Source organism: Tursiops truncatus, chromosome 1, assembly GCF_011762595.2.
Source record: "Tursiops truncatus isolate mTurTru1 chromosome 1, mTurTru1.mat.Y, whole genome shotgun sequence".
Classification (NCBI taxonomy): domain Eukaryota; kingdom Metazoa; phylum Chordata; class Mammalia; order Artiodactyla; family Delphinidae; genus Tursiops; species Tursiops truncatus.
The window spans coordinates 128,700,654-128,726,229 of record NC_047034.1 but is presented as its reverse complement, the minus strand read 5'-3'; the positions used below and the strand labels follow the sequence as shown (position 1 = coordinate 128,726,229).

The 25,576-nt window shown below is 41.2% G+C and overlaps 1 protein-coding gene across 2 annotated transcripts in view; it reads left to right on the top strand.

Moving 5' to 3' along the window:
- CACHD1 (cache domain containing 1) overlaps positions 1-25,576 on the top strand; it is a 216,899-nt gene that overhangs the window by 106,136 nt on the left and 85,187 nt on the right. For both annotated transcript variants that reach the window (XM_019919975.3, XM_033865492.2), the window contains exon 3: positions 8,325-8,473. In XM_019919975.3, coding sequence (XP_019775534.1) covers positions 8,325-8,473 — 149 coding nt within the window. The remainder of the gene's footprint in view (positions 1-8,324; positions 8,474-25,576) is intronic.

The following is a 25,576-nucleotide window of genomic DNA, read 5'->3' as shown; positions in this document are numbered from 1 at the left end:
ATGTGACCCTGGAGCCCAGACAGCCTTGCACATAAATCTTCCTGGTCCACCTGCAGTTCGTCTGTCAGCGGCTGCCCCACTTCTCCCCTGGATGTGCTATTCCCACACATCCGTCAGACAACCCTGAAGCCTCCGCGGGCCATTAGAAATTCAGACGGGCCCCACCCCATCTCCGGGTCTTCATCTGTCTTGTCCTGTATCATTGCCTGCCAGGCCCAGGCTCTTCCACCCTGAGACCTGAGCTCAGAGTGGATCGACAGCCACATCACAGCTATGGCCAGTTGCCATCAGGGTACCTCCTCTGAACTGGGCCTCTTTACTCAGCAAGACTTACTCCAGAGCAGCTTGTATTATCCAGGAAGCAGATGAAGATAGGGAACTGGACAGGCCCAGAGTTTCTGATGGGCTTGAACCGGCTATGAGCAATATTCTAAGTTATCTGCCCTTTTTTGAATGGAAAGCAGGTTTTTCCAATATGGCAAGTAATGGTAGATTGAGAGGAAATGAATACAGTAAGGAACCTTTAAAGTCTCTTCTCAATGCTAGGTATACATGAAAGAAAAATGCATAGTGCAGTGGTTCAAGAGCATGGGTTCGATCTAATTATTTTTATTAGCTGATTGACTTAGGTAGGTTAACCTATCAGAACTATCTATAAAAATAGCATATAGCAATTACCAAGCATTGTAAGCATTAAAAAAAAAAAGGCATCACATAAAGTTGCACTTTCAAAGTGCCTGGCACATAGTAAGCAGTGGGTAAATGCTAATTACTCTTATGTTATTAGTTTCTTGGGGGAAATGGAATCTTTAAATGAGGAAAGACCAACAATGAGTGGCACAGATGCAGAGTCCTAGGCAATTTGGGGAAAGAAGGTCCTGAGAAGGCTTCAAAGAGGTAAAAGCGGGGCTGGGACTGGAAGAATGAGTAGAACTTAGATCATTTGATCTGGGAGAGTTCACACTTTTCTGCAATTTGGAGGAGCTTGTAGCAGAAAGAGAGTGGAGCTGGGGATTAGAAGCAATGGTCTCTTTGTTTTCTGCACTTACTCAGCATGAGCTTGGGCGCGCAACTGAGCCTTGATTTCCTGATTGTAGAGAAGGGGCAGGGAATGTCTGCTCTGCCTAGCTCCCAGGGTTGTTGGAAAGCACACATGAGACGAGTCAGGTAAAAATGCTTTGAAAATCGCAAAGTGTGACACAGGAGTAAAGTCTTATTAGATCCTTACGTTTAGAAAAAAGAGGATCCCAGAAGAGTCCCAAACTACCTACGACTGTTAACTATGTAACCTACATGACACAGTGCTGTGGAAGAGGCACCCACAGCCCTGGTAAGGTCCTAGCCCTGTGTTAACACAACCCTCCTGACTCTTCCTACGCTCTTTGGGATTCTCCACTCACAGAACCTGAGTCAGTACGTAACGTCCCCCAAATAATCACAACAATGACAATAATAGTAGTAAGAACAACAAGAGTAAAACAAGTCACTACCATTTATTTGGCACATACAATCTGTTAGACACTCTGCTAGATACTTTATGAGCACTATCCCTCTTAGTTCTCAAACAATATCATGGAGCAGCTATTGTTATCTCCAGTTCAGAGGTAATTAAGTTGAGGGTTAGAGAAATCATTTACTTGGTTCCATTTACTGAGTAAGTGACAGAGCTTGACTTAACTCAAATTTCTTTGACTCCAAAGCTTAAGCTCCTTGTGCCATTTTGCTGTTAATTTTTAAGGGAAAAAATGCTTTTTCCCCTCCAGACTGTGTGCCAGGTTTCCTGTGGAGGATTAAGCATGAGGATATGAGCTAAATGAGTGAGTAAGATGGTTAACATGCAGGTAGTCCCTCTCCCGTTACTTACGGCTCTATTACTGGGAAATTTAAGCCCCACATTAATTCCTTATCACCACCATATGCTCTCTCCCTAGTCCAGAGACTGGGGTATAACAATGAGAATAATCCCTTGTACTCATCCTGGGCTTTATATACTCATTGTTTCATTTGAACATAACAAGAAGCCCTTGAAACTATGTCGTCCTGTTCTACTCATGAGGACACCAAGGCTAAGGGAAGTCAAAGAACTGGCCTAGATTCCCCGCTAATAATTGGGAGAGCTGTCTGGAATATTACAACTGTTACTAATAAAAATAATAGCAAGGGTAGGGTGTTTCTTATATCCTATAAACAGTGTACAACATGAAACAATGAGGAGGTTTCTTCCTTGAACTCTGGAAAGCAATGGTGTGATGTTCAGAGATGTTAAATCCTTGTGCTTGAGTATACTTAAAATTATGTCTATGTCACGGACATTTAAATAACCAAATCCTGAAACTTGCTGGAAAACGAAAGGTTCATTTTCTTGAGTAAATAAGGCTGGAGCCGAAGGAAAGGGGGATCAGCTATTAAATTCTTACCATGGCACAGAGGTTTCTGAATGTCAAATGTTAAACTCTTCTACATTCAATAGGAATTCTGCTATGAATCTTCAGTTCCCTAGGGTACCTTTCCTGTCTGTGCCTGTCAGCATCATTGTTATGTATTTTAAATAAAGCTTTCCCTAACATTCAAAACTCCTGGCTCTTCCTTTTAGGAAAGAGGCATAAATAAAGTTTGTACTATGCCTTTGCATTTTTGTTTTCTTTTACCTTGTTCTAACTGTGTGCCCACCCCATCTCCACTCTTCAAAAGTGTAAAGCTAAGGTAAAAAGAGCTTTTAAAAAAAGGGGGGGCCCCCCTCTGGGGAAGTATGCAAATGACAGAAATGTCTATGGGAAAATTAAGGGAAGTGAAATTCAGCAAGAAAGAAATTCATTGATGTTGTGATGAAACGTTGTCACTGGAGATGATGACAAATTAGAATCTGTTCCCATGGGGACCGGCGCGCTACCTACTCATCATTTGACCCGTGGCTGGATGCTGGCTAGCCGAAGAATTGACCCAAAAGATGACAAGATGGTTTCAGTCCCGTCATCTCATCAGCATTCAGGAACCCCTTAGGGGATGAAGGGGAGAGGATAAAGAAGGATAAAAGATGAAAGCTAAGCCATGGAAAGAAAAATGTTTTTAATTACAGTGAGGAGGATTGTGGGTCCACCTGTAGCTTTTTGCTGAGAACGTCCTTTGTTTTCGCCTGTCTGCAGGGATCATGGCAGGATACGCACGCAGAATCTGTCTGGCCTCTTGGAAGTTTCCGCCTTGGTAGCCAGTTCTCTCGCATTTAACAGATACATTCAGGATTTAATCTTTCTGTGGGCTATCTTTACTCTAATAGATTGTTATACTTGCCCAGCAACCTGGATTTGGTTGGCATGCTGAAAGAGATTGCTTTTCGAAAGGGAAAATCTACCCCACGGTGGAGTGTGAGGTTTCTACTGTGAGTGACTGTCACCGTCCTTGTCCAAAGGGCACAGGGTGGGTCATCTCAGGCAGTGGGGTCACAGGAGGCCAGGCACCCCCTGGGAATCCAGAGACCCTCAAGCTCCACATGCCTCTGTTTTTTCACACATAAAATAGGAATTACAATTTCATCTTACTACTCTGTGATGACATAAATTAACTCAGATGAAAACCCAGAGGAAGATACTGGATTCTGCAGTTCACTTCCTGCAGGATAGGAATGGTACATTCACTCTGTTCTCCTTCCAGGTTATGAACAAACTGGAACACCGTGGAGTAATCAGAACAGTTTAAGTTAGTTCAATGGAACTGATACCACAGTAATCAGGTAACAGATAGGCATTGTTTTGGAGGATACATTATTTCAAATTCGGCCCGACCCCTTTTTCATATTGGCGATAGAATTTAGCAGTTCTAAACTTCTTCAATTTTTTGATTTTCATAGGAATTATGAAGCATTTTAAATGAAATGTAAACTATTAAAAATCTAATTCTTATTATAAAGTAATGAGGCTGTGTATTGCTTATGGTATCCTGCCGAGAATTTCACAGCATTTGTTCAAACGGGTTTGAAAAGAAATGGCGAGGGAGGTTGCTGGTCTGTGTGTTTACAGAGTGAAGCAGTGTTGCATAAAGCCCGGAGCTTTGTTCCTAAAGCAGCATGCTACTGGCTTTGGATCCCAGCTTTACTACTTATTGGCTTTGTGACCTTGAGAACGTTATTTAACCTTCAGCGACCACTTCCAGAAGATGGAGATGTGTACTTTATAGGGTTCTTTGAAGGATTAAATTGATATATGCTTGTGAGGTGCTCAGAATAGTGCCCTACACATAGTTAGCCCTCAACAGATGTTGGCAATTATTTGTTTTAAATAAACAAGATAGGGTGTCGCAGTATGAAACACAGGGGTTTCTGACCAAGAGGTGCGAATCCTAGTGGAGAGAGCTTGCTTCTGAGACCTTTTGTTCATTGCCTTGCGTGTCTGGGCTGTGCGTGTAAGTTAGTGCCTCCGCCTATGAAGAATGAAGCGTGAGACTCACCCTAACCAGGAGGCCAAAGGCAGATACCACCCCCTGCTCCCCCACCCCCGGGCAGGGCCAATCTCCCATCAGCCGGTAACCACCCCCCCTTGGGTTCTGCAACCCAAGGAACACTTAGTTCCACGGCCAGCCCACTCTGTGTCATGGCTGATCATGTTGCAGCTTCTCTTTTTTTTTTTTTAATATTTTATTAGTTATTTATTTATTTGGTTGTGCCAGGTCTTAGTTGCAGCTGGCAGGCTCCTTAGTTGCAGCTCGAGGGCTCCTTAATTGAGGCTTGCCTGCTCCTTAGTTGTGGCATGCAAACTCTTAGTTGCGGCATGCATGTGGGACATTGTTCCTTGATCAGGGATCGAACCCGGGCCCCCCGCATTGGGAGCTTGGAGTCTTAACCACCTGTGCCACCAGGGAAGTCCCGCAGCTTCTCTTAAGTTAGGTTTGTCTGGGGCACCATAGCTGAGCAAGTGAACACACAGGTTTTATAGGCAAGACAGTTCTGAGTTCTGAATGAGTGAGTGGGTCCTTTTATTTTGTGGCTCATTGATATAAGATGACAGTACCTCCATTGTAGGGTCCTTGTGCCTAGCATATGGTAAGTACCACTGTATGGCAGCTGTTAGGATTTTCTGAAGAACCCTGAAATCTCATTGCAACAGGTTTATAATTCACAGGCTACAGTCTCGATAATTCTGATGATTTAGTTGCAGTGCTTCTGTCTGAGCAGCTTTGTTTAGCTTAGCTTCAACATGTTTATCTTAGGATGGAATTCCACCTATCCTGGGTGTTCCGGTTACTTGTTGCTGCATTAGAAAGCATCTCAACCTTAGTGACATAAACAACTGTTTCTTTATGCCTACGGATTCTGTGGTTCAGGCATTGCAAGGATGGCACCTCTGTTCCGTAATGTCTGGGGTTCCATCAGTGAAGCCTGGGGGCTGGAATTATCCAAAGGCTTCTTGACTCATATCCGGAGCAAGGACTGGGATGAAGACTTGCTCACCTAGGGCTGCCAACCAAGCACTTGACTGTGCCCTCTCCATGTGTCTTGGACTTCTTACAGCATGGTAGTTGAGAGCATTCCAAGAGAGACAGGCGGAAGCTGCATGCCCCTTTATGACCTAGCCTTGCAAGTTACATAGTGTCACTTTCTCTATGCTACTGGTAGAAGCCATCAAAAGCCTACCCAGATTCAAGCAGTGGGAGTAGAGGGACCCCCACTTCTAAATGGGGCGCAGATTTTTATAAAATTACTGGAGTTATGGCTCAATCTTGGACATGTTAGGGCTTCTGACTTCTGCCTATAGCAAAGCAAGCCATACAATCTCTATTCCAACTACTTCACTCTGCAATTGCATAATGAAAGCAGCCAGAAACAATATGTAAACAAATGACTGTTTCAATAAAACTTTACTTATGAACACTGAAATTCAAATTTCATATAGTTATTAAATATCACAAAATACCTTTTAAAAAATTACATTTAAAAATGTAAGAGCCGTTCTTAGCCCATTAAAAAATAGGCAGTGAGGCAAATTAGAATATCACGATGAGCTGGATCTGACAGCCCTCAGAATAGGAGAAAATATTTGCAAACGAAACGACAGACAAAGGATTAATCTCCAAAATATACGAACAGCTCATGCAGCTCAATATCAAAAAACCAAACAACCCAATCAAAAAATAGGTGGAAGACCTAAATAGACATTTCACCAAAGACATACAGATGGCCAAGAGGTGCATGAAAAGATGCTCAGCATCACTAATTATTAGAGAAATGCAGATCAAAACTACAATGAGGTATCACCTCACACTAGTTAGAATGGGCATCATCAGAAAATCTACAGACAACAAATGCTGGAGAGGGTGTGGAGAAAAGGGAACCCTCTTGCACTGTTGGTGGGAATGTAAATTGATACAGCCACTGTGTAGAACAGTATGGAGGTTTCTTAAACAACTAAAAATAGAACTACCATATGACCCAGCAATCCCACTACTGGGAATATACCCTGAGAAAACTATAATTCAAAAAGGAACATGTAACTCAATGTTCATTGCAGCACTATTTACAATAGCAGGGTCATGGAAACAACCTAAATGTCCATCAACAGATGAAGGGATAAAGAAGATGTGGCACATATATACAATGGAATATTACTCAGCCATAAAAAGGAACAAAATGGGGTCGTTTGTAGAGATGTGGATGGACCTAGAGTCTGTCATACAGAGTGAAGTAAGTCAGAAAGAGAAAAATATCATATGTTAATGCATGTATGTGGAATCTAGAAAAATAGTACAGATGAACCTATTTCCAGGGCAGGAATAGAGACGCAGATGTAGAGAACAGATGTGTGGACATGGGGGGAAGGGGAGGCTGAGATGAACTGAGAGATTAGGTTTGACATAAATACACTATCATGTGTAAAATAGATAGCTAGTGGGAACCTGCTGTATAGCTCAGGGAGCTCAGCTCAGTCCTCTGTGATGACTTAGATGGGTGGGGTGGGGGGTGGGGAGGTCCAAGAGGGAGGGGATATACACATACATATGGCTGATTCACTTCATTGTACAGCAGAAACTAACACAACATCGTAAAGCAATTATACTCCAATTAAAAAAAAAAGAATATCATGATGAGCTAGATCTGGCTTTAAGTTAGAATTCTCCAAATGTGTAGAAGAAACACTGGGGTATTTCTCAAGTGTCTGTGTGTTTGGATATGTGTGAGGGAAAGAAATGTTTGCAATTTCCCTTTTCATTTTGGAAGTGAATTTGTGAAGATGTTATTTGGAATTTCAGTCCTTTCAAGCACACCTTATCTTTATCCTGTTACAGAACATTTGTTCCCAAGGGCAATGAAGAATGACACTTGTAGGTGGGAAATTTGAAGCAGATTTGAAAATCGGCTTGAAAATAACAAACGAAGATATTCTGATTTGGTTCCATGTTCTCAGCCTCCAAGCTGTTGGATTGTGCGAGATGCATGACCCAAAGGAGATGATTAGTTCTCCTCTAGCGTGCTGATAATGAATAGCTCTACAAAACCAATTAGCAATAATTCTATCAGTCACTGCATTTGGGTAACATTTTGTTTAAGGGGAAGAAAAACAACACTGTTTTCCTTAGAGATCTCTAATTAAGCTGTGATATTTGGTGGGAACAATGGAGGAAAAAGCAGTATGCTTAGCAATTTGCTTTTGCTATCCCCATATGAAAGTGTATTATGATGAAGTGTTCTGTTCACAGCAGTTAAGAAAGACATTTGTCCGTGTTGAAGGTGTAACAGACCAAACACAGATCTATTTCTAACAATGTATTTTGTTTTGTATGGATGTCTGCATTGCACAACTTCAGGGCTTTGCCATTCACATGGAAGGCTGTGAATGGCGCCCCCTGGAGTTGTGTAGCAGAAGATACTGAATATCATTTCCCTTCCTTCAAGTGTTTTCCTCCTGAAAAATCTGTGGGAATCGAGAACCATGAATAGTGGCATTTTTTCTTCCAATCACTATTGTTGCTCTGTAACTCCTAATACCCACTGTCATGCCGACAATAATATCAACAGACTTCGTTTTCTCCAGCAAGGCATTTTACGGATCAGCATTATTCTATCTGAATTTGAGCACACGGGTAGTTCTTAATGTATTATAATCTATTGTAAGATAGAAGTTATTATTTTACTGCTGTTGAAGTATCCTTCTGTGCCTTCTGGGCATTTTGCAATTTTTATTTCAGTTTACACAATGAAATAAGACTTGGGTGTGTGTTTATCTTACCTGAAGTTTACTGCAGGCAGCTTGTGACACAAATTGATGAACTTACAGGAAAAAGTACAATGGGTTATTGTCCTGGTCTTTCTATTTATTTTGCTTACTCTCATCCTACAGCTAGCCAAAAAAATCCGAGAGAAGTTCAACCGTTACTTGGATGTGGTCAACCGGAACAAGCAAGTTGTAGAAGCATCCTACACGGCTCACCTGACCTCTCCTCTAACTGCGATTCAAGACTGCTGTACTATCCCACCTTCTATGATGGAGTAAGACTTGGAATTTTTTGTTGTTGTTTAAACCAGGAATTGAATGGCTTTCCATTCATATTTAAAACACCTGTTTGTTTATTGCAAAATGTATTCCTGTCTTAAATTAGCTCTTTACCTTAACATAGACAAGTAATTCTTAAAGAAGTATGACTATATCCAGGAAACTCATGGACCTTCCCCGCTTGCCTTTTTGTCAGGTTGCAATCCAGGTTCAGAAGTATCAAGCATTGTTTGAGTACAGAGTTGACTAAGTCTAGAAAATTGCAAACATTTTTTTCATGTGTTAACTAATGCGTCATGAATAAGACAGTTTCACTGATTCTGCTAATTTGCCTGATTTAAGGGAATGCTTTTTATCTTTGATACAAGAGTAGAAAAAACTCCCATTTCATACTTTATAGTGTGTTTAAAACTACCAAGGTAGATGTGGCTTCAGATAATATTGAAACAGAATGGTTGAGGATATTTTTATTTATTGGCATAGTGATATTTATATCTGGAGGTGTATAGGGCCATGTGATGCTGGAAACTGCTTGGAGGGGAAAGAACACTTATCTAGAGGTACAAAGAACTTAATTTTGATTTAGTCTCTAATTATCTGTGTGACCATAATCTAGTTACTTAATGTTTATTTGTATGCACAGTTTTCTATCAGTGGATAATAATCTCTATTATACCAATTTAGAATTGGCTGTTTACAATAGAATGACTAAAATAAGTTAACATACTTTAAAAATTATGAGTGTAAATGTTAGCATATTTAGTATGTATCACTCTTCTTTTTGCATAATAAGTGCTCTTGAAGCTATGCAAAGGATGGAGACAACATAGTTTTTTGGTAGTTAAGTGATGCTTTGCTTCCACAAAGAAGTGTTTACTTATTACAGCTTCTTGGTGGGCTAGGTAGGTAACAGAGCATCCTCAAGTCATTTTATTTCTCCATCTGTGTGATATTAAGATGAGTCTTTCTCTCTGGCTTAGCCTGTCTGCAACCTAGAGAAGCTCATATTAGTTTTTTGCTAAACTAAATGGAAAGTGTATACAATTTGGAATGAGACTGTCCGGATATGAATCTTAGCTCCAGGACTTAATACTCAGGTGGTCTCAGATATTTGATGTCTTTGACCCAGCCTGTCTTCATCCCTAGAACGGGATCAATGATGGATACTTCACAGGATGTTGTGAGCATTCAGTAAAATCAATTATGAAAGTATTTTGCAAATTGTAATGTTCTGAACAAATATCAGCCATGATACACATACTTTCCTATCATAGTGAACATTTCATTTTTCGTTACTGATCATTTTTATAGTTGGGGCATCAGTAGCTTAACGTTTTTGACAGTTTGTCTCTAACCTAAAAATAAAATAAGTGTCCAGTAGGGCTTCGAACCAAAGAAAAAACCATTTCCTGGCTGAAAGAAAAGATAGTATAATAAGGGAGAAGTCCTTAGAGCTAGAATTACGCTTAAAACACTGGTTCTCAACCAGGGCGATTTCCATTCCCCTTCATCCCCAGGGATATTTGGCAATGTCTGAAAACATTTTCAGTTGTCACAATTGGAAGGTGGGGACCGTTGCTACTGACATGTAGTGAGGAGAGGCCAGGGGTGCTGCAAACATCCTATAATGCACAGGACAGCCCTGCAAAACAAAGAATTATCTGGTTCAGAATGTCAGTAGTGCAGAAGTTGCCTCAGAAGATGGGAGATCTTCATGAAATTCCTAGGTGGAACTACTCTAGATGAAACAAAAAGCTTGAATTGACTGGCGTCTACTTGTAAATCTACCTAGTATGTCACCTCCCCATTATTTTCCCCCTTCGTGAATTTCTATTAATGTTTCAAGAAGTAATTCAATAATTTGCCTGCTCCATAGCTTCCGGTTACCTCTTTTTTTCCCCTCTCCTTGTTTACCTTTGCCCTGGAGGAATTCACTGCTCCCTCATCTTTGTTCCCATAGTAAGTTTCCTCCATCTCTATTACAGTGTAGAGCTGAATGTTTCACATGTAGTTGTTGGTAGGTCTGCCTCCCCTGCTGTTCTGGGCAGGGATTACACCTCATCCATTTTCATCCCAGTACCTCGCAATTGTGTTTGATTACTATTTATTGGGATCTGGAATGGTTTGGATATGGGGATGAGTAAGGGGATGGAATTTCTACTTGAGAGTAATTTCTGCTCTCAAGAATTAAAAAATTATTGGGTGGGGGCCAAATACTGAACATAATAAATAGTTAGGGCAAAATGTGACACAGCGGAGAGGTGCCGTGGTTCCGCTAAGCAGAGTACTATACCAGGTGGGTGGCATCACCAGAGATTCTGTGAACTTCAGAAGTGTGCATCTAGACCTAGAGATTATCATACTAAGTGAAGTCAGTCAGACAGAAAAAGACAAATATTCTATGATATCACTATAATCTAAAATGCAGTACAAGTGAATTTATTTACAAAACAGAAACAGAGTCACAGACATAGAAAACAAAGCTATGGTTACCCAAGGGGAAGTGGGGGGTTAGATAAATTAGGAGTATGGGATTAACAGATACTACCATATATAAAATAAACAACAAGGATTTACTGTATAGCACAGGGAACTACATTCAATATCTTGTAATAACCTATAATGGAAAAGAATCAGAAAAAAAGATATATATCTGAAGCACTTTGCTGTACACCTGAAGCTAACACAATATTGTGAATCAGCTATACTTCAATTTTTTTTTAAGTGTGCATCTTATTTGATCTGGTCATTTGGAAGAATATCACAAGGAAATAATGACATGTTTATAAAGATAAATTTGTAAACAGAGTCATTGTAGTGCCATTTAGAATAGCGAATATTGTATATAGTCCTAAATTTCTAATAATAGGAGATTAGTTAAGGAAATTATGTCACATTCAAAAGGTGATAACATAAGATGCAGCCATGCTGTAGAAGAGAATTTGCTGACTTGTGAAAATGGCCATACATGCATACGCACACTGTACACATCTCAAGTTTGGGAAGACTTACATCAGAATGTTTTGGAGTAGGGCTTCCCTGGTGGCGCAGTGGTTGAGAGTCCGCCTGCCAATGCAGGGGACACGGGTTTGTGCCCCGGTCCGGGAAGATCCCACATGCCGCGGAGAGGCTGGGCCCGTGAGCCATGGCCGCTGAGCCTGCGCGTCCGGAGCCCGTGCTCCGCAACAGGAGAGGCCGCAACAGTGAGAGGCCGCAACAGTGAGAGTCCACAACAGTGAGAGGCCCTAGTACCGCAAAAAAAAAAAGAAAAATATTTAATAAAATATGTGGATAAGTAATAAAGTAGGTCACAAAGCAGCATGTATAGTATAATTTCAATTTAAAAATATATATATAGGGCTTCCCTGGTGGCGCAGTGGTTGGGAGTCTGCCTGCCAATGCAGGGGACACGGGTTCGAGCCCTGGTCTGGGAAGATCCCACGTGCCATGGAGCAACTGGGCCCGTGAGCCACAGCTGCCGAGCCTGCGCGTCTGGAGCCTGTGCTCCGCAACGGGAGAGGCCACAACAGTGAGAGGCCCGCGTACCGCAAAAAAAAAAAAAAAAAAAAAAATGTTTTGGAATAAAGACAGTGGTTTCCATTTTGAATATGCTAGAATAAGGCTTGAGGTCTGAGATGCAGTCCCTCCAGCCATTTGGCAAAAACTAGTGGTCTACCTTTAAGTGAATATAATAAACCGTAAAATGTAGTTTCTGCCCTCCAGGAATTTCTCACTTAGTTCAGATTAACATCTAAGAGACTTGAATTATACTTCTAGCAGGACCCATGCTGAGTAAGCAGATGAGTATGAGAGGCTGTTCCTCTTTTAGAGGCTGGACTTCTGTGTTGAATGTAGAATGGAAACTGTGGAACCACAAAGCAATCTTCTCTCCTTACTAGGAGTAGTTGACAGAGCCAAGAGCTGCCATTTGGGGTGAATCTGGTAAAACCAGAAGAGTTCTGATGATAACGCTGAGTATTCAGAAGATGTACAGATGACAAAAAACAGGTTCCCTCTTAAAGAGAGATCCGATCACAACCATCTGCAGCTGAAGGTGGCAAGCGACAACTACCCTTCTCTTAGACTGAGTCTTCTTGGCTAAACAAGAAGCTCACTTGCCAGAGAATGTGTGTAGGAATTTTTGGAGTGAACACTGAGCTGACACTTCTCTAGGCATTGGCTAAGCACAAATACTTTGTAAAATTGAGGCTCTTTCACGTTTTTAATGAAGATTCAAAGATGGGAAGAGTTAATAGTAAGTTTTTGCTGTGAACCGGGGTAGGAATCCTTAGCTGCCCTTTTTCCAGTTTCTCATAAAACGTTTTAATCTGCATTTTTTAACCATTGTGGTATCCTAGTGTGGACATTTTCAGTCCCTCTTTCTTATATTTCAATCCCTCCGAAAAAGTCTCCATTTTGAATCTCAGGGAGTCCATGTTGGAGTTAAATGCAGAAACGAAGAACTCCCAGTCTTGAGAAGCAATGTAAGGAAATTACTAAAAACAGGTTATCGTCTATGTCAAGAGATACTGTTTTTTCTCTTATGGAAGCAACATAAAGTTTCTTTTTAAAATAAATATACCTAAATTTAAAAAACGCATTAATTAAAATGAAAATATTAAGGGAATTTGACCAAAGTTTTGAAGATGATCGATATGGTAATGACTGAAGTTAAGGAAAAATGGGCTCAAGATTGTTGAGAGAAGTCCTTCCAAATTGTAAGATTTTACTGTCCTATAAAGCAAATAACTTTTTTCTTTTTTTTTCGGTGAGGGGGATGCGGATGGACTGCACCGTGCAGCTTGTGGGGTCTTAGCTCCCCGACGAGGGATTGAACCCAGCAGTGAAAGTGCGGAGCCCTAACCACTGGACCTCCAGGAAATTCCCTATAAAGCAAACTCTTTATGCCCATGAACTGGCCACAATCATATGCACTAATAATGCCATTATAGTAAATATAAGCAAGTGGACTTGAGATAAGGGATCACCAGTCTTATATCTGGATCTTATCCATTCTTAAGTACGTGGGCCCTGTAAACATTTTTAAAAATGCAACAGTGACCCAATAGCACTCGAGCTATTTATTACTAACATTGTATCTGTAGCCCATTGACCTTGCTTCTCCAACTGTATTAAGGACAAGTTAGCACTAGGCCAAAATTTTTATGACTGATTTTAACCAATGGCTAATTTTTATATTTTAGGCCTAGAATTTTATTTTTACTGATTTATAATCCATATGTGATTTTTTTTTTTTTTTTTTTTTTTGCAGTACGTGGGCCTCTCACTGTTATGGTCTCTCCTGTTGCAGAGCACAGGCTCCAGACGCGCAGGCTCAGCGGCCATGGCTCACGGGCCTAGCCGCTCCGCGGCATGTGGGACCTTCCTGGACCGGGGCACGAACCCGTGTCCCCTGCATCGGCAGGCGGACTCTCAACCACTGTGCCACCAGGGAAGCCCCATATTTGATTTTTGTCACTAAAGCTTGATAATGCATATTTTTAAAAAATAAAATGCCCAGTTCTGAAGAGAGAGGAACTTTAAAGCACTCTATTATTGAATATTCTGCAGAATACACCCTGAAGGTTATACGATGATGACAACAGAGAAAACCTGCAAAGCAGCAGAAAATTGATTTTTTTCAGATGATTTTGATACTTTGCTTCTCAGACCAGTCAACTCTTCTTACTCAGGAGCCCTGGAAGTTAATTATTTTGTACAGGGTCCTGCATAGTGATTAGGTATTCTGTCAATATTTGTTGAAGGAATGATGTGAAGAATTAATATTATCTAACGTGGAAAAAAATAGGCTGTGGTTTAATCTAAGACAAACTCATTTTCAATGGTATTACTTTAAATAGCATAATTTTGAGAATGAGTTTATTCACTCGTGTAATTTAATTTACAGCTCCCTTTGTGTTGTAATGGGTTAGGTGGTGAGGGTCCACAAGATCCTGGGCTCCCTCACAAGGATTGCAGAGACACAGAAACACCTAATAATGCCCGTGGTCTGTATCTGGCCTACAAGTGTGTTTATCTTGGCTCCCCGAGATGTTTTAAAAGTTTTTAAATTTGTAAGTTTTAAAATCTGTTGCCTACCTTTAAAATTTAGGGGAATTACACAGTTTAAAAATCCAAACTTCAGGGATTTCCCTGGTGGTGCAGTGGTTAAGAATCCACCTGCCAATTCAGGGGACATGGATTCGAGCCCCAGTCCAGGAGGATCCCACACACCGTGGAGCAGCTAAGCCCATGCACCACAACTACTGAGCCTGCGCTCTAGAGCCAGCGAGCCACAACTACTGAGCCCACATGCCACAACTACTGAAGCTCACATGCCTAGAGCCCATGCTCCACAACAAGAGAAGCCACTGCAATGAGAAGCCCGTGCACCACAATGAAGAGTAACCCCCGCTCAACACAACTAGAGAAAGCCTACGTGCAGCAACGAAGACCCAATGCAGCCAAAAATTAAAAAAAAAAAAAAGAAATCCAAATTTCTGTCCTCTCTAAAATCAGATCTGACGATGATGGGTCCACATTGACACTGGGCAGTAGTCAGCTTCTGTGACGAGCATCCCCGTTTGAAGACAGCCTGCATTCTCCCCTTCACCACAGCCCCCACTAGCTCCTATCGCATTACACCCAGCCTATTCCCCTGACTTTCATTACCTGCTTGGCCCACGTTAGCATGTGATATAATGTTAATAAATTTTTAAAATGTCTTATCCATGTGCATTCCCTGATATGCCATCTTAAACATACGTGCTCCTTCTGTCAGGTTTAAATATAGCTCCTTTATGCATAATACTGAGAATATCTTTCCCCGAAACCCGGCTTGCCACAGAGATTGGGTTATCCTGTGCACATCTGAAGCTGTTATTTTATCAGCAGGCCCTGCTAACCCTTGACTTTTTCATAAATCAGTCAATAATTTTGTCTTCCACATCTCTTAATCCATTTCTCTCCTTCCTTCCCCAGTTTCTTTTGTAGGTGCTCCTGCCTGGTAACATTCTTATTTTTTATTTTTGATATCTTTATTTAAGGAAACAGGAACAATGGAGAGGTTAAACCAGGGAGGAAGTACTGGGAAAATGAACTGAGATTTTTATTCTTTTTTGTGTCTCCAAGTAGGATTCAGTGCTGTTATCCTCACTTAATTAATACTTGTTAATTGGATACTCATGGTGAGAGCTGGCATTAAGGCGTCTAGGCCAGGCGTGAGATGAGCAAAGTCATGTTCTGATGGAGCTGCAGTAAGTAAGCAACTTGTTTTCAAGGCTCTCCGCAGCCAGCCACCCGAAGCTAGGAGACTTCAGCCTTAGAGAGAATTCTGTCATACCCATCAGGGGAGACTTAAAAAGCTTCATTGATTCTCAAAAGTGAAGAAACTCTGGACACCATTGTTAAATTGGATTTTTGCTATTTTACAGGGAGTCCTTAGATTTGGGACATCCACTGAGATTGATACCGTCACCAAGGAAGGCATAGAGGACTCATCTCACTTTCTGAGAACCCAAATTCAATGCATCCCCCAGCTGGCACCCACTAGAACACTATGATTTCAGGAATCAGGTCTTATCCTTCAACCTGTTGAGGGTATTGTGCTGCAGACAAAGCAACTAGCATAGGTTCTGATGCAAGAACACAGCCTCCTGATTACAATTCTCACGAATAAGCCCATATTATAACTCTATTAGTCAGGGTTCTCCAGAGAAACAGAATCAATAGGATGTGTGTGAGAGAGAGGAAGAGAGATTTATTTTAAAGAATTTGCTCACATGATTGTGGAGATCAAGTCCCAGATCTGCAGGGTAACCCAGCAGGTGCTGGAGACCCAGGAAGAGTTACAGTTCCAGTCTGCTGGAAGAATTCCTTCTGCTTGGGGAAGTCAGTCTTTGTTCTATTAGGGCCTTTAACTAGGTAAGGCTCACCCACAAGTCCCCTGATTTAAATGTTGATAATCCAATAATAATAATCCCTTTGCAGAAATATCCAGAATAGTCTCTGACCAAATATCTGGACACTCTGGCCCAGCCCCATTGACATATAAAATTAACCATCACACCCTCTTAGAGAAAGGATAGAAAATTGGTCTACAAAACCTACCTTTGAAGTTGAATTTTTACTAACCCTCAGGGTTAGATTGGAGGATTCCAGACTCTCATTCCTGGAACTTTCTAGTGTTCTCCTAGACTGCTTCTCTTTAAAAAAAAAAAAAAAAAAAGTTAATGCCCATGTTAATGAGCTGCCTGCAAAGGAGTGAAGGCATTTGAATAAGTCTTTATCCATGTAGATTGGTTGTATATTTTGTGGTATGATTTAGATGTTGTGCAAATTTCTGTGTTCACATTTTAAGTTCTTCAAGTATTATTGACATCATAGGAACCAGAAATAAGTTAGAGAGTTGTTTTTAATTTTGATGATTCACATGCTGACCTATAATGTTCAGATTCGTGTACTAGGCTCCTTAGGATTCTTTAGGGACTAAAGAGCATCAGGTCCTGGCTTGTGATTGCCTCCCCCCCCCCCCCCCCCCGGTACGTGGGCCTCTCCCTGTTGTGGCCTCTCCCGTTGCGGAGCGCAGGCTCTGGACGCGCAGGCTCAGCGGCCATGGCTCATGGGCCCAGCCGCTCCGCGGCATGTGGGATCTTCCTGGACCGGGGCACGAACCCGTGTCCCCTGCATCGGCAGGCGGACTCTCAACCACTGCGCCACCAGGGAAGCCCCCCCTTTTTTTTTTTAAACTGAACTCAAACATGAGCTTTCTTTCATTTTTAAAAGGAGGCGAGCCTCTTTTTAAATATCTTATTTTTAAATCAATTCAGTCTCTATCATGGTAGAAAAGAAACATCTTAAGCAGTAAAGACAGCTTTCCTGTTCAGTTTAAATTCAGTTATGATACAGATTATATCATAGGAATATAGTACTAAGACCAGATGGGCCTCTGCTCTGCCGATTTGCTGTGTGATCTTGGAAAGTTCACTTAACCTTTTTAGTCCATAGCTTCCTCAACTGTAAACTGAGCAGTTTGAACTGTACTCCAGAGAGCCAACTCAAGATTTATTTGGGCAACTTTTCCTGCTGCCCAAATTTGTAAATTCTAGCTTTGTTAGGGGATTTTTCTTCATCTTTTTGAGAGCTACCTAGAAAAAAAAAAAAAAAGATGATATTATGCAGCAAGACCTACAGAGGTTAAATTACTCATTTATTCATTAACTTAAAAAAGTAAACATTTGTGGAATGGTTTATGGAAGAAGCATTTCAGCTGAGTCTTGAAGCAGGAAAAGGATTTGAACGTATAGGGGTATGGAGAGAGAGCTCTCCAGGAGAGAAAGGTCAATTTAAAGAAACCCCCATGGAAGGAAAAAGCCAGGAACACTGAAGAGGACATTGTGTCTGGGGGAAGTGATGGAAGAGGCAGCTGAGAAATTGGATTAATATCAGATTGTAGAGAACCTCAAATTCTAGACTGAATAACTCAGGAGACCTTAAGCTCTGTAAATGAAATGAAGGACAATTCTCTTGCTTCCATGTGTCTTTGATGCGTGGTAGACACTCAGTAAATACTGGTTGTTTGAATGAGAGAATTTAAAATTTTCGAGAAAGGGAATGAAATGATGATCCCCTTTAAGGGGATTTTACTTGTCCACCATGTAACTACTAGAAGACCTAGTTTGATTTCATTTATATAGGCAAGGAACAAGAAGGGGGACTGAACTTGGCTGTTGGCACCCACTGTTGGGTATTGGAAGAGGGAGGAATTGAAGGTGACTGAGGTTGATTCTGGATAGCTGTGAGAGTGGTTGATATCAGATTCTAAGTCATATTTCTATCCTGTGTGCCTTTTCATCTTTCTTCTTGTTACACTTGAGTTCAGGGACCCTGTCAACTTTGTTTTCAGTACCTTGCTTGAACAGGTCCTTAATATATATTTGCTGAAGGAGTTCATGCATGGTAGCAAACCTGATGTGGTCTTTAGTTTGAGTACAGGCAGTGATGATGATGTCAGAATTACTGAGCTACTTTACCTCTAGGCAGAAATTCAAATACTTTTATGCCCATTCAAGATGGTCGTCGTTTTCATCTGAGTATTATTTCATTGTGATAAGCTCTGATAGGAAACTTCAGTTGATGTTGACTTAGTTATCTCAGTTATTAGCTAGATTCAATCAATAATAATAGATATGAATAATTATTATAACAATACTAATGATTATTATGCAGGGTGAATTTAAAAGCACAAAATTTCCAGATATCTATGTATATGTCTCTTTCAACTCAACTTGTCTGTATCATGTTCAAGATAGTTAAGTGCAAGACGTTGTGCTAGACCCTGTCTGATAGACAAAGGTGAATAAAGCAGTTTGTACCTTTGGGAGCTCAGAGGATGCAGAGTAAACTAAGCAGACTGTGTCAAGCGTCATGAAAAACCCAAAGACTTTTTTAGAAGAAAAAGTGATTATGAACAGAGGTCTCTGAGCACTCAGGCTTGGTAGAAGAGTGGTAGTTGAGGTCTTGAAGAGTAGAACTCCTGCAGACATATCTAGGGGAAAGGATGCTTTAGACCAGAAAACAGCAAGCATCATAAAGCATTGAGTGTGGTGAGGGGTAAGATACAGCTGGAATGGCAGATAAGAGATGTATGGGGTGGGCTCAGAATCGTTGGTTGCCTGGACAAATTTCCCTCTGTAAACAGTAGGTTTTAAAGCAAAGAAAGACTGTGGTTAAGGTCTGAGATTTGGGTAAGTTAATTCGTTGGCAAGTGAAGGATAAACTGTGGTGAAGAGACAAGTTGTTTGTCAAGCTGGGCCACCCTAATAATCTAGGAGAAAAGTAAGGACACCTCAAGGAAGGATTGTAGCAAAACAAAAGATGTCCTGGGTGGTGATGGGTTACCTAGAATATTACCCATAGACAGGGAATATAGAATATATAGATTCTGCCAACTAGATTTTATTGGAGATCTGGGTGGGGAGGAAGATTTTAAAAGATGATTCTAAATTTTAAGTTGAACATCTCAGAGGAGAGGAATTATTAACTAACAATGAAAATAAGAGCAAAAGATATTTAAGAGGAAGGTGAATTCAGTATGAACATGCTGATTTTGAATTTAAGTCACATGTGGATCATTCTTAGGAGGTGTTTGGCAAGCAATTGAGTTTTTGGGTTTTTTAAATTTATTTGTATTGGGGTGTGTTGGGTCTTTGTTGCTGCCCTCAGGCTTTTTCTAGTTGTGGCGAGCAGGGGCTACTCTTCATTGTAGTGCGCGGGCTTCTCATTGCGGTGGCTTCTCTTGTTGCAGAGCACGGGCTCTAGGCGCATTGACTTCAGTAGTTGTGGCTCGCGGGCTCTAGAGTACAGGCTCAGTAGTTGTGGCGCACAGGCTTTGTTGCTCCGTAGCATGTGGGATCTTCCCGGACCAGGGATCGAACCCATGTCCCCTGCATTGGCAGGCGGATTCTTAACCACTGCCCCACCAGGGAAGCCCAGCAGTTGAGTTTTTAGCCTGTAGCATCACTTTACTTTCATCCCACAGATGTTTTCACCCCCCCCCCAACTATGTTATATGCATGGCAGTTCAGGGGAGAGGGCATAGTGGAAAGGTATAGTTTTAATGCTGTGCTGATGCACACTTGAGTTTTGTATAAAATGATGTTTCTAGGCATAACAGCTGATCCACATGTGGGCAAATCCTATTTTTTCCAGCCCTATTTCAAGGTGGTGCACATGAAAAAAAATGATAAAAATTGTTTAACCCTATATACATTTTATTTCTTATTATTACTGTTCTTATGAGAAACAAAGCACTGTGACTTAGCCAGGTGCTTTTGCGCTAATGACTCTCGTTCTATTTTTCTTTGGGTAACACAAGGTCAAATAAAGTGACAAGCGTGGTTCTTGACCACTGAGTTTAATTTTATCGCAGGTCCTGTTCCTTCCACAGGAAGATGTGTTTTGTGTTTTTGCCCTCACAGTACTGAAAGGTGAATCTCAGTCTTTCAAGTGTTCTCCCTGCCTTATCTCACAATTTCATCTCCAGTCCACTTAAAAATTATTATTACCTGCAGGCAGGCGAAATGTTACAGATACAGTCTTTATGGATATTGGTACCAGAAGGACTTGCGTTGAGTTCAAAATTCAACAAAGATTTTGTAGAACACCTTACATTTCAGAAGGCCTACTCAGTTACAATATCTAACTTATGTAAAAGAGTTACATATGTTTATGCTTCAGTAGAATACTTTCTTCTGTAAACATTATTTTACTTACATTACCTTCTTCCTATGATCCTATCAGTCCAGTTGGGTACAATCCCCCTCCTCCTGCATTTTGCACATGAGGAAATAGGCTCAGAGGGATTGTGTCAGGACTCTGGGGAACTGGGTGTGGAGCCCAGGTTTGCTGATTCCAAATCATGTTTTCTTTTAATGGTAAAATATTTTGACCAGTGGTAAAATCGGAATGGCTTATCTGCCCATTGAAATGCTGCACTATGTATTCCTTCTTAGAATTTCACTTGAGGCTATTGTATGACCCTCTGAAGTTTCTAAATTGGCTGAATATTAAGCTCCCACGGTCTGGTTAGTTTATCTCTCAGTCTTAAAACCATGTTACTGCAGTAGTCTGTGTCATTTCCGTGTGTGTGTGTGTGTGTGTGTGTGTGTGATATTTATAAACATATAAATATATCTTTAGGTGTATTGATGAGCACCCTCATGGCAGAAAACATATGCATTTGGGTCTGCTGACATTCCTGCTTTCTAGATTTTTCTTGTGTGACCTTCACTGAAGGAAGGACAGGAGACCTGCCACACTGCTTAGAAGACTGATTTTCACCAGTGGCCTTTTATGGATTTTAGGGAGCAGTGGTCTTGCGGTTTTCCTTCTTGCTTGCTCCCTAGCTAGCTAGCTAGTCTCTAAAAGAAACTACCGAGTAGTCTTTGCCAGCTTTAAGAAATAGACCCTGTTATAGCAGAGGACTTCCCTTGAGGTTTTCATGTGTTTTATTGTGCAAAAATATCAGTGTTCCAAAGAAGGTCAAGATTTAAAAATCCCACGTCTATTATCTTTCTTGGAGACTCGACTGGTCTGGTAAGATGATGGACCCAGCTATCTTCAGACTCGTAGCTTTATTAACTTTTGAATATTGGGTCAGTAATTCCTTTTGAGGACACATTAACCGTAAGTATTCCACATCTTACGTTTCATGTTCCTTCTACAGAACAGGGAGATTTGGATAGGCCTTGTCTGTCTCCTTCACGAATGTGCCTGAGAGATTGAATGAACCAGTTCATCTCCAAGGTCATCGGCTAACTGAGGTTCTCAGTGCTTCTCTTTGATGTCTGTGTCATACCACTCACAGTTGTCTGCTATTTACTAAGTACCCAGCGTATGTGCAGGAAGAAAACCCACGAATTTACAAGCTCTGGTCTCCAGTCCTGGCAAGCCTCAGCCTCTTCGGTTTTCTGCATTTTGTCATTCAGCATTTGCTAAAATTTTACTCTTCACAGGCAGACTCTGGGCTAGGCTCTAGGGATAAACATGGGAAAGGATCTCTCTCTTTACAGCTTCCTAGCAAGGGAGAAAGTATATAAATAAATAACTGTAAAGTGTGTGAAGTCCTTGTTAGAGGTCAAGTGGTAAGATGGACAGGGGGCTACAGAATGGCACAAAGGGAGCCTGGATCCCACCCGGCCTCTGTCCACCTGCCTGTTTTCTCTTATTTTTTTCAGATACCTTTCTTTCTTTCTTCTTCATGCATCGCTGTCCCAACCTGGTGACGAGGAAGTTAAAGGGTAAATGTTTAACGTGGTTGTGGATCCACTTCCAATTCCCCCAGATGTCACACCTGTGCAATTTTCCAAGCTTGTGTGAGAAGGCAGGTTAAATGGAATCTAGAAGCCAAAACCAGATTACAGCAGGGCCTCCTCCCAGTGATCTGCTGTGGGCAGGGGGGTGGGAGGGGGGTAGTGGGAATGGTAAAAAAGAAATATGGCTGGTGTGTGTGACACTTAGACTGTCACAGAGAGGGAGACACTTGATTGCTCTAAAGCCTTACCTTCCAAGGGCATTTGAAACCAGCCTTGTTTCCACTCTGGCTGGGTTGCTGAACCCTGAAGATTTAATCCTTAGTACTGATAAGAACAGAAAGAATGTGACTTATCTCTCCAATCTCTGCAGAGATGGAAGGAAAAACCATTTCTTGGAACGTGATTACACATTATTTGACAGCTTTTCAGCTTGCCCATTAATATAGGTGTTTGAATAAGTAAACTCAGTTGGGGCTGGGTGTCGAGTATCATTTTCTTTAAAAATGCGAGAGTTCCTTTTTGAAGTGATCCCATTCTTACCTCTTCCCCCACCATTCAAACAGAGTTTAAATATTTGCCAGTGTAGATGTTTGATTTTTATCTTAGCTCTTTCTTTGCTTAACGTTATTCTCATGGGTGGTTAAGTAGAAGATAAGGGGGCTCTTGTTTAATTCTTTTCAACTGGTATTGCTCAAATATTTGGAGAGCAGACACTTCCCAGAAAGAATGAGCAGGAACCTGGTTGAATGGAGGTGAAGTGAAATGTCCCCCTGTCATATCTGAGTAAACCAGGCACTGTTGGGCCATTACTTGGATGTTTTTTGGTGTCCAGATCTCCTTTTAAAGGCTCCTGGAGCTACTGGTCGAGGCGTCTTGCCTTCTTTGCTTCCCAGAAAAATGTGTGCTGCTCTTAGAATGGAACTTGGTCGTTCAGTAACACCAGCAGCAAGGGACTGCCTTGTGCTGGGAGCTCCACCCGAAGTCTCACAGCATTTGTTCCACACCAGCTTCTGATCCGATAACAGATTTTGCTTCCACAAGAAGTGGTGTGTATGTGTGGTGTTTTGGTTTGTTTTTTTTTTAAACCTTTTGCACCTATCTCGAGCAGTGATTAAAAACAACAGACAAGTAAAAAATATCCCCTACTCCATTAGCTGTCATCATATTGGCTTTATTTATGGACTATCACTGTAAGCCTTGCTCTTCTGAGATATCCACAGGGATTTGCTTTTTAAATTATTACCTTTAAAATGTGCCCATGAACAATACCGCATTTCACCAGCGCCCTTGGAGCCCACACTGTGGGTGTGGTTTTTGTGTGCTATGTGATAAATTGAGCAGCTTCGCTGCAAATGTTGAGGAAAACCCAGGGTTTTAAGTGATTTGCCTGGCAAATCACCTTCCAAAGGAAATTTAAACAAAGACCAAGAAAGAGATTTCAGGAAGTAAACCCCAACTGGTGTATGTGTCTCTCTCCTTTATATCTTTTTCTTTTTAAACTGGGACTCCACTGAAAAGTTGATTTACACTGTGAATCGAGGCTGAATGAAATCCAATTGGAACTCACTTGAACACTGTTTTGATGTGAGATTCAAAGCTTCTGCAAATTTATTTTACCTTCTACATTTGCTGATCTCCTGCTTGTAAACCCTGTTGAAGGAGAATAAAAATGACTGCAGCCTGATGGGAATTAAATGTCTGAAGTTCAAAGCAGTTTGCACATCAGAGCAAACGTCAATCAAGTGAACATCTTGCAAGCCAGGCAGGGAGTGAATTTCTCCATGGGGAAGAGATCAAAGTGGGAGTCACAGTTCTGTTTTCTCCCTCGGGATGAAGTTTCGATCAGTTGTTCATGAAAGTAAATCCAGAAGGAAGTTTTTTCTTTTTTTAACTTGAACGGATAGGAAAGATGGAGTTATTTCTCTTGAAACTAATTTTCAGGCACCGGTTTTATCTTATGAAAATGAATACAGAAAGCAGTCGTAATCCACTATCTCCCCTTTTTAGAGTGAGAGTCTACAGGAGATTTATATAGGGTTGTTCTCTTATTACTTTTTTAAAGGATAGATATAAAGATAAGTTGAATTGCCTGCTTATTTTATAGGAAGATCTATAATTTTACCAGTTCTTGACCTTTCCATAAACCTGAAGTTTTATAAATATGACTGGCAGCTAATATATTTCTCAGTGAAAAATCTCTTAGGTAACCCTTAAGAGTAACTGACATCTTTTTATAACGGATTATAAGAATGAACTTTACATTTCTCAATCTCCAAATCAGGGTAAATAGCACGTTTCTTTTTAGAAATCATTTTTCTAAAAGGCATATGGGCATAAAAATGTGCTCCTGTCTTCGGCAAAGCCACTGTTCGTCTGGTGCCTGGAGGATGGCTAAGCGAGTTTTACTGCTGTGTTTGGAGTCCAGAAGAGAAACAAGCATTACTGAGTGTGAGTGAGTAGAAGGTGGAGAGATAATCACGGGGGTTTTGCTCACGTAATTACTTCTCCCAGCTGACTCACCAGCTCTGGACACACCGTGCTCCTATATCTCTTAAGCCCCCTGTTGACACCTGCTTCCTTCCCTGCCTGCACGTCAGCAGTGTCTGCAGCCGTAGTAGCAGAGTGAGGTTTATTTCTCGCATTTCATGTTAACTCGGTTTTGGAGTGGGTGCTCCCCACATGCGGGAGAACTCAAGACATTGAGACTGTTGCCACTTAAAGAACTGCATGGAGCAAGAAGCAGGAGGAAGGAGAATGATTGTCATGTCCCTGAATCCTTTCAATATCAGAATGTGGGGATTTAATAGGTATAAATTAATTTAAAACCACCAGTATTCACTATGTGGGGATTACCCAGGAAGCAAGGATTAAATCCAGTTCTTGAAACAAGGTAACAATCTGTTTCATCCGTTGCTAGTAAACTTTCAGAATCCAAAGGTCTGTGAGCCAGCTAGACAATAGGTCAAATTGCCCCTCTGGCTGAGGTTCTCCTGCAAAGTGGTTATTTAATTCTCAAACATCAGGGTTGTTCTGTGGATTCCTTCAGAAAAATAAGAGCTTCAGGTATTTTCTGTGTTACTTTTGGATCAGGTCTGATATCTGGAAGGCTGTGTGTTTGCACCACATCAGCTGAGGCGTCCCTGAGCTGTGTTTCAGTTTTACGCCTCGCTCACATTTACAGTAAAGCTTAAGTTGTGTCTGTTGTCCGTTATGTTATTCAGCACCTGGAATTCGTTGTCCCATGTGAGAATTTTTCAGAATTTGGTGAAATTTCCTCTTTCTTGG